This window comes from Lactuca sativa, chromosome 4 (assembly GCF_002870075.4).
Source record: "Lactuca sativa cultivar Salinas chromosome 4, Lsat_Salinas_v11, whole genome shotgun sequence".
NCBI classification, from domain to species: Eukaryota; Viridiplantae; Streptophyta; class Magnoliopsida; order Asterales; family Asteraceae; genus Lactuca; species Lactuca sativa.
In genome coordinates this window covers 326,873,661-326,883,207 of record NC_056626.2, presented here as the reverse complement: position 1 = coordinate 326,883,207, position 9,547 = coordinate 326,873,661, and the positions used below count along the sequence as shown (strand labels likewise).

Genomic DNA, 9,547 nt, shown 5'->3' with positions numbered 1-9,547 from the left:
AGAACGTAAAGCTGTCATTCATTGATTTCTTTTAAGCGTGAAGTATCAACCCGAAAAGTGAGATGAGTGTGATAAGAGGGAGAGAGGGCCCACCGGTTAATAATAAATAAAAGGACAATATAGTCTTTTCATTTATATTTAACAGAAAAACGAACAGTGTTAGTCATAAGGACCGATTATACGCAAGATTTGATCTAAAGGGACAATTCATGCAAAAACAAATCATAAGGTTTATTTTAGGGAAAATTGAAAAACATTAGGACTGTTTGTGAAATTTTATCTAGTTTTAATTAATAACTAATAATTCAATAAAGTGTAAAAGAATGATAAAATTGTCATTTTAGCATATTTAAGAGCTTTAAATAAATAAAGAGACATAAAATCCATAATAAAACCCACAAATAAAGAGCATTTTTACAACTAATAAAAAGAACACAGAAAAGCACATATGTAAAATATAATATTCCTTTTCTAAAAGGAAATACATAATTTGAACTTATTAATTTCATATAAAAAAGGTCAAGTTGAAATAAATAGCTAAATTTTTAGGTAAAAGAAGCAGAAAAACAGAGAAGAACTTGCCCACTATTCTATAGTGTAGCTTTGTCGGGTGCCAGTTCTTGCGAGTGGAATGGTGCACCCGAAAGTCAGAAACGCATCAAACTCAACTGGGAAAGGCGTCAATATGGTCAAACCTATTTAAAAAACAATGGCGGTTAATTTCAGAATTGTGTCGAGTGCTCCATAAGGCTGCTCGGTATGGGATGCGGTTTGGAACCGCGGTGCTGCCACGTGGACCGCAAACACCGCCCCCGGGGCACGGTTTCGTGCGGTCAAGACCGCAGTGCGGCCATAGAAGACCGCATCCTTTGATTGGTTGCTGCAATTTCCTTTGACCATTGAAAGATTCGTGTAATTTTTTTATTTATTATTTTTTTTAACCATTACTCCATCTCTCTCTCTCTCTCTCTCTCTCTATATATATATATATATATATATATATATATATATATATATATATATATATATATATATATATATATATATATATATGTTACCATTTTTACATTTACACCATCTTTAAACAAATATTTACACAATCTTTTCATCCAATTTTTTTTGAAAAAATATCTTCTTCCAAAAGACCTAGCAAAGAAAAAACACCAGTCAGAAACACCAACACCCCAATACCTTCATTTGATCAACCGATTTTCTCACCTCCGTATTACCACTACGGCAGTAGGTTTCCGTATTTTCCACAACGACCAGCGCAACCACAACCACAAACACCACCACTACCACAACCCGACCCAGATTTTAATCCATTTGATTTTTTGTCTCAACTCGAGTTTGTTCAACAAACACAAACACAACCAGAAACAGTCGTTTCTGATTCTGAACCGGAATTCGTTACAGAAACTCAGCCCACTCGAGCAGCAACTAAAAGAAAAGAGAAGGCGGGGGCTAGATGTTGGGAACCTTTGGAAGCGTTAGTGTTGGCACATTCTTGGATCGATATTTCAGAAGATGCGACGGTTGGAAAACACCAAAAGCATGACCGCTTTTGGATTCGCGTTTTACACAGGTTCCATAAAGGAATGAATCGTGGAGAATACCGTTCAAAACATCAAGTATACTCCAAATGGGGGAAGATGAACAAGGAAGTCATGTTGTTTAATGAAAGAAATGGGATCCGACATGAAGGATATAAAAGACAGAATGGACAAGATTTTGAAAATTGCTTCTGAAAGAAAGCTTCGGAAACAAAGGGAGAGTGACATGCGAATACTAGCAATGGATACGTCGAATATGACCGGGGCCGAGCTTGAAGTGGTTTTGGCGATGAAGGAGGAAGTGAAAAACCGTTACACCAATCGTGACTAATTTCTAGTGTTTTTTTCAAGTTTTTAATCGTTTCGTGTGTGTTTTTTTTTAAGTTGTAGGTTTTATGTTTCTACTTTGTTTTTCTAAATTTTTAGGTTTTTTTTTTAAATTAAGTAATGTATGGTATTTGTATTTTTAATTAATGAAATATTATCTTTTTAAAATTATGTTTTTTTTTATTAAAAAAATAAGTTTTATTAAATTAAAATAGTTAACAAAAAACAAAAATAAAAAATAAAAAATAAAAGTGTGGCAAGAAACCACACTTGTGTAGTATAAATTGACATAACGCTTATGTGGCGGGGGAGGGAGTACGGTTTCGGTGGCACCACTCCCTCCAGCCTAAACGCGCATCAAAGTCACAGGAACAATGCCAATAATGTTAAAGATAATAAGAGATAAAAAAAACAAAGGTAAACATCTCTTTGAAATCGCACATCCAAACACGCCTGCGAATTCGGACCTAGCAAAATAAACAAAATGAAATTCACTTTTACTGTTATCAATGGATTCCAAGAGTTGAAATCTTAAGAACCCTAAAAAAACAATTTACTTTTACCAAGTCAACTTGCATCTTATTTTGTAGTCGAAATACCCCACTCACGTTTGACACCCACCCGGCTATCTATGGAAGAAAAAGTAAGACACCAAGGGACGTGGAAATGGAAATAATATTCTTGAAACTCATTTCTTCTTCTGCACTTCCCTTTGTTTTCCTGACAGAAATGGTAAATATGGTAAATATTTTTCACAACCTTATGCCTTAATCATATATAACTCGAAATAAAACTAATTAGAGAAGTGAAAGACACATGTAAATAGAAATGTTCCTTGATTTTTAAATTGTTCAGATAAGTAATTTTACAGCTTCTTGAGTCAACAAGTGGTTTGACTTTCTCCACCGAATTCCAAAAGTTTTCAGGCCACACCCATCACCATCTCACATTATCTTTTATCTTCATAACCTGCACTCTTATGATGATCATCTGGATTCATCTCATCCAAATCTCTTCGTAATTGTTTCGCATAAACTTTGCCCAACAAAGATTTCATTTTATAGGATCGATCCTTCATTTCAATGGAGTCTTCTTCAACTTTATCCATTCACAGGAGCTTTAAGTATGATGTGTTTTTGAGTTTCAGGGGAGAAGATACTCGTAAGAACTTTGTTGATCATCTTTATCATGCTCTCCAGCACAAAAGTATTCACACATACAAGGACGACGTGAGAATCAAGAAAGGGAAAAGAATAAGCGATGAGCTCATTGGATCCATTAAAGATTCAAAATTCTACATCATTGTTTTCTCCAAGAACTATGCATCTTCATCTTGGTGCTTGGATGAACTTGTGAAGATAATGGAATGCCACAGGACGAAGGAACATACCGCTTACAGCATCTTCTATGATGTGGAACCTTCTGATGTCCGGAAACAAAGCGGGGCAGTGGGAGAAGCCTTTGCCAAACATGAAAAGAAAGAGGCTGCTGGGAAATGGAGACAGGCTCTGAAAGAAGCAGCGGATCTGGCTGGATGGGTGTTGCAAAATACCAAGGATGGGTAATTCCTTGATTAGAACTCTGCAGTTTTCTAGTGTTAGTTTCTTTTCAATGGTTTGTTTCTTTCTGATCCAAGTTTACCCTGGATGTAAAAGGCTTGTAAATGGCATCTTAGATTGTAGAAATTTAACTCAAGTTGCAAGTTTTGTTAAAAGATTAAACATAAAAATATGATTATACTAACTATATATGTTATTTTTCATAGGGTTGTATGTTATAAATCACATGTGGGACTTTGAGTAAACTAACTGAATCTTCTTTACAATACAGGCATGAAGCTAAATTCATCAAAAAGATTGTTGAAGAGCTTTCATTGGAGTTACGTTCCATTAGTTTCAACGTTGATGAAAATTTAGTTGGAATGGAGTCCCGGATCAATGATGTTTTATCATCTTTAGGAACCGGTACTGATGATGTTCGTATGATGGGGATTAAGGGGATCGGAGGTGGTGGGAAAACAACTTTGGCCAGAGCTCTTTTTGATCAAATATCCTTTCAATTTGAAGGTAAAAGCTTCGTCGAGAATGTCAGGGAAGTTTCAACTGTATCTTTCTTCGGTTTGAAGTCTTTGCAAAATCAACTCCTTTCAGATGTTTTGAATGATAAAAAAATCAGAATAAAAGATGTTTCTGATGGAAAACACCTGATAAAAAAGATGATGCGTCATAGAAAAGTTCTTGTTGTTCTAGATGATGTGGATCACAAAGACCAGCTTGAGGCTCTAGCTGGTGAACCTAGTTGGTTTATGCCGGGAAGTATAATTATCATCACAACAAGAGACAAGCAAGTGTTGGTAGCACACCATGTGAAGTTAATTCATGATGTTAATTTGTTATCAGATAACGAAGCAATTTGCCTCTTCAATAGGTATGCTTTTGGGAGAGAGATTCAATTTCAAGAGTATGAAAATCTAAGAAGACAAGTTGTACGTTATGCCTCTGGTCTTCCGTTAACGATCAGAGTTTTGGGTTCGTTTCTTTGTGGTAAAAATGAGCCTGAATGGAAAGATGCCCTAGAACGACTAAAAACAATTCCGTTAAATGAGACCCTGAAAAAATTGGAACTAAGCTATATTGCTCTAGAGGAGGATTACAAGGAAATGTTTCTAGATGTTGCATGCATCATGAAAGGATGGCGGAAAGACGATGCAATCAAAGCGCTTGAAAGCTGTGGGTTTCATGCTATAAATGGTTTAAGAGTTCTTGAGCAAAAATCGCTCATAACTATTAATGATAATTCTGGTGATTACAAGTATGTGGGCATGCATGACCATATTGAAGAAATGGGCAGAAATATTGTACGTCGCTCGCACCCGGACAAACCTCACAAACATACCCGATTGTGGATCTACGAAGAAATTGAAAATATATTGGCTAATGATTTGGTAAGGATTAATTTTTATTTGTAAGTTAGGAAAAACTAACACAATTTCATTTGCTACAAGTTACAAGACTCGTGGTGGCCTCTTTTGGATTACAGGGTACTAAAGGGACAAGGTGCATTCGGCTTGATGCTCAAATTCGCGACCGGAAATTTGATATAAAAGGACTTGGAAAGATGAAGGAACTTAGATTTCTTTACGTGGGAGCTGTTCGTTCTCGGCATTGGGATTCTAATATAGTCAACCCCGAATTTCCAAATGCTTTACGATACTTGAGTTTGATGTATTACCCATTTAGGTCTTTACCCATAACATTTCAAGCTAATAACCTTGTTGCACTTAAGATGGTTGGCAGTGAAATCATACAACTTTGGGAAGGGGGAAAAAGAAAGGTAGAATTATGGTTGGTTGATTGTTTTGCATGAATTATTATATTGCTATACATAGATTGCTTTGTTGTTACACTAACATTCATCTTGCTTTTTTTTTTTTAATCTTTAGGTTCTTAACAAGCTGAGAATCCTGGACCTTAGTTCTTCAATGTTGACTACCCTTGACCTTGGACTTGCTCCAAATCTTGAGAAGTTGGATCTTGGAGAGTGTTCTAATTTAGTAAAACTTCACATGTCTGTTGAATGTTTAAAGCTAGTATATGTCAACCTCCGAGGTGCAAGGTTGATCACGAACCTTGACCTTAGGCTGGCACCAAATCTGGAAGAGTTGATTCTTAGCTTTTGCAACAATTTGGAAAAACTTCAGATGCCCGATAGATGTCTAAATCTCAGATACTTACTACTCGAGCGTTCAAAGTTGAGGACCTTTGACATTGGGCTGAATCCAAATCTCAGCAAATTAGATCTTGGAGATTCTCATTACTTGGAAGAACTTTACATGGGGCATGAATGTCAAAAGCTCGCCAATCTCAACATCAGTCATTCGAAGTTGAGGACCCTTAAACTTGGGCTTACTATGAATCTCGAGACGTTATATCTTCGACTATGTTGTCATTTGGTAGAACTTCACATGCCCATTGAATTTTTAAAGCTCAAATACATCAACCTTGAAGGTTCAAGTTTGAGGACCCTTGATCTTGGTCTCGCTCCAAATCTTGAAGAGTTGTATCTTGTTGAATGCAACAATTTGGAAGAACTTCACATGCCCAATAGATGTCTAAATCTCCAATCTTTACGACTTACTAATTCAAAGTTGAGGACCCTTGACATTGGGCAGACTCCAAATCTCAGGAATCTAGATCTTTATAAAAATTCTCACCTGGAAGAACTTTACATGAGAAATGAATGTCAAATGCTCACCAACCTCAACATTAGTCATTCAAAGTTGAGAACCCTTGACCTTGGACTGACTCCAAATCTCGAGAGGTTAGATCTTGAAAAATGTTGTAATTTGGTAGAACTTCTCCCTCCCATTGGTGGTCTGAAAAAGCTTGTTCACTTATACTTACGTACTCTGGGGTTTGAACATTTTTCGTTTGAGATAAAGAACTATACTTCTTGTAGTGTTGATGAATCACTTGAGGAATATACTTGTAGTGTTGATGAATCACTTGAGGAATATACTTCTTGTGTACTTGAGGATTACACTTCTTGTAGTGTTGATGAATCACTTGAGGAATATACTTCTTGTAATGCTGATGAACCGCTTCAGGATTATACTTCTTGTGTATTTGAGGATTGCAATTCTTGTAGTGTTGATGAATCACTTGAGGAATATACTTCTTGTAGTATTGATGAGCCACTTGAGGATTATACTTCTTGTGTACTTGTTGATTACCCTTCTTGTAGCGTTGATGAATCACTTGAGGTTGGCCCTTTAGCTGAGTTATATCTGACTGTGAATGCCGTAGATAGCTGCCTACTTCATCCCGAAAATAGCTTGCCAAAGTTTCAGTTTAGTTGTTACTATGTAGAAGGTCGACCTTCATCCATTGGAAATGTTGAGATGCTTATTTCTCAAGGTATGTGTGCTTGCACTAACCTGGAGACGTTTTCAGGAATTATTTGTGGGTTACGATGTTTAAGAAGGCTTGAACTCAAAGGCAATATTATAGAGGTGCTCAAGGATCTTGACAAGTTAGAATGTCTCGAGGAGCTAAGTTTTTCATCTACAGAGATTATGTATCTTCCGGATAGCATTTGTATGTTGAAAAATCTGAAATCTCTCCAAATTATTTCATGTTTTCTTCATGGGAAGTTACCTGAGGATCTTGGCCAATTAGAATGTTTAGAGAGTCTGGATTTGTCGGATACAAATATTGAACATCTTCCGGATAACATTTTTATGTTGAAAAATCTGAGATATCTCAATCTTAAATCGTGTTCGGATCTTGAAAAGTTACCTGAAAATCTTGGGGAATTAGAATGTTTAGAGAATCTATATTTGTCAGATACAAATATTAAACGTCTTCCGGATAGCATTTTTATGTTGAAAAATCTGAGATATCTCAATCTTAAATCGTGTTTGCTTCTTGAAAAGTTACCCGAAGATCTTGGCCAAGTAGAATGTTTAGAGAATCTAGATTTGTCATATACAAATATCAAACGTCTTCCGGATAGCATTTTTATGTTGAAAAATCTGAGATATCTCAATCTTAAATCGTGTTCGCATCTTGAAAAGTTACCCGAAGATCTTGGCCAATTAGAATGTTTAGAGAATCTAGATTTGTCAGATACAAATATTGAAGGTCTTCCAGATAGCATTTGTATGTTGAAACATTTGAAATATCTCCAACTTAATGATTGTTCGTTACTTGAGAGGTTACCTGAGGAACTTGGCTGTAGAGAATGTTTAAAAGAGTTGAGTATAGAAGGTACAAGAATAAGTGATCTTCCGCAGAGCATTCTTTTATTGAAAGGTCTACATATTGTTGGGTCAACAGAGCTTCTTGATTCGTGTGGGTTTACATCCGAGATGCAAACCTTACATGTATATGATCCACCCCCATTCACGATGGAACTATTGTAATAGGTACTCTCTCTCTCTCATTGATATATCATTTTACTTTGATTTGATTTTGACTTAAAAATTAAATTTTTATGACAATGGTTGATATATCTGGCAAAAGTCAACAATTAAATATTCACAAAAATACAAGTACCATACATACTATTAGAATCCGTAGAGTATCTTATTCATCATTTGTCTTTAAATGTGGAGCCTTATCGGAGTCCTAAAAACCGGCCATATGCCATTTCTTTTACATGCATATCATAGAATATTATTGTTCATCATTATGGGTTTTGTGAAAATTAACGAACATCTAAAAATTTATTCCTTTTATCCCTTTTCTGCAATTGAAATTGTATTGGTGTTGCTATTGGTCCTAACATATGAACCAATTCCTGTAACCAGGAGTTCAGATGATCAGGAAGCAATCATCACACATTGTTATCATTGTGCATGTGCTGCTGATAGAACTGGACATGAAACATATCACAGTTCCTTGCGGAATATTTGTTGGCTTTGGATCTAATCATGGGTAGTGATGGTATGTTAACTCTGTTTTCCCCTTGAATTAACATTGTTTACACATGTCAAAAAGTGATTTGATCATGCCATTGGTTCCTTCCAGACAGCTGCCATGGTGATATTGCACTGAACATGGAGGATGCATGGGACGCTGAAGTTGAGCATGGTGATATTGCTCTTAGGGACGAAGATGAGATGGAAGAAGACATTGGAGGGTTTGATGATGAGAGATGAACCTGGGTTTAATGATCTTGGGAAGTAATTTTTAGTTGGTCACTTTTGGAACTACTTTTTGGTTTGTTATTTATGATTCATGGACTTGTTATTGTTATGGTTTTAACGTTTGTTGTGGAACTACTTTTGGCACCTCACTATAGTTCAGTTCATAAACGCAATCAATGTGGAAAAACAAGGTCCAAGACCACAATAATCCTAATCCATCAATAAAAAGTAGCACAGAATTCATATAATGTAAATCAAAGTCTTGAATCAAATGGTGTTAGATGCCTATTTAAATGCCGACGACTTTGCACAAAGTGAACATCAATCTGGAAGCCAAAAGTACAACTCGTGAAAGAATGAAAAAAGGAAGAATGACCAACTTGATTAGCTACAGAGGCATAATCAAGCTTCATAAATCATACCTGAATTGCAAAAGAAGAAGTGGATGGTGCGATGATTGGGAGTTCGATATTGTTGACTGCTGTGGTGTGCGAGAGGTACGGGAGAGACGAGTGAAACATGAAAATCGAAGAGAGCGTGGAAGGCGAAGCCTGACGGTGGTGCTCTGGTCGGACGACAGTGGTTGCGGTGGGTGTCGCAGACGGACGGGAGCTGCAGTGGCAGGGGTAAATTGGAGTTGGTGTTATTTTGTTGTGACGTTCTTTCTAGTTCTACTGTTCAAGGAAAAGGAATGGGTCGGGTCACGGGTGTATAATTGGGCCTGGTGGGTTAAGGAATAAGAAATCCGATAAATGGATTATATTTTGGGTCAGATAGAACTTAGAAGGATTGGGCTTGGTGCTTGGGGCAACTAAATAGCTGACTTTTTTTTTCTTTTTTTTTATTCATCTTCTTTGTTTTTTTTTTCTTAATATTTAATTACTTTTCAGGTCTTGAAATTAAATGTATATCTATTTTGAGAGTGTAGGTATCGATAGGGATGAGCACATAGGACCAATATCCAATCCCGAACCAGTCCCTTACCAGAATCGGACCTTAAGCGGTACCGATTATGCAT

The 9,547-nt window shown here is 36.4% G+C and overlaps 1 protein-coding gene across 1 annotated transcript; it reads left to right on the top strand.

The window, feature by feature from the left end:
- Positions 1 to 2,734: 2,734 nt before the first annotated feature.
- On the top strand, positions 2,735 to 8,706 carry LOC111910569 (disease resistance protein RPV1). The gene is made up of 6 exons (XM_023906402.3): positions 2,735 to 3,441; positions 3,711 to 4,824; positions 4,920 to 5,213; positions 5,323 to 7,806; positions 8,191 to 8,326; positions 8,411 to 8,706. Exons 1-4 carry the CDS (start codon positions 2,963 to 2,965, stop codon positions 7,801 to 7,803), a joined length of 4,368 nt encoding a protein of 1,455 aa, XP_023762170.1. The 5' UTR covers positions 2,735 to 2,962; the 3' UTR covers positions 7,804 to 7,806; positions 8,191 to 8,326; positions 8,411 to 8,706.
- The last annotated feature ends 841 nt before the right edge of the window (positions 8,707 to 9,547 follow it).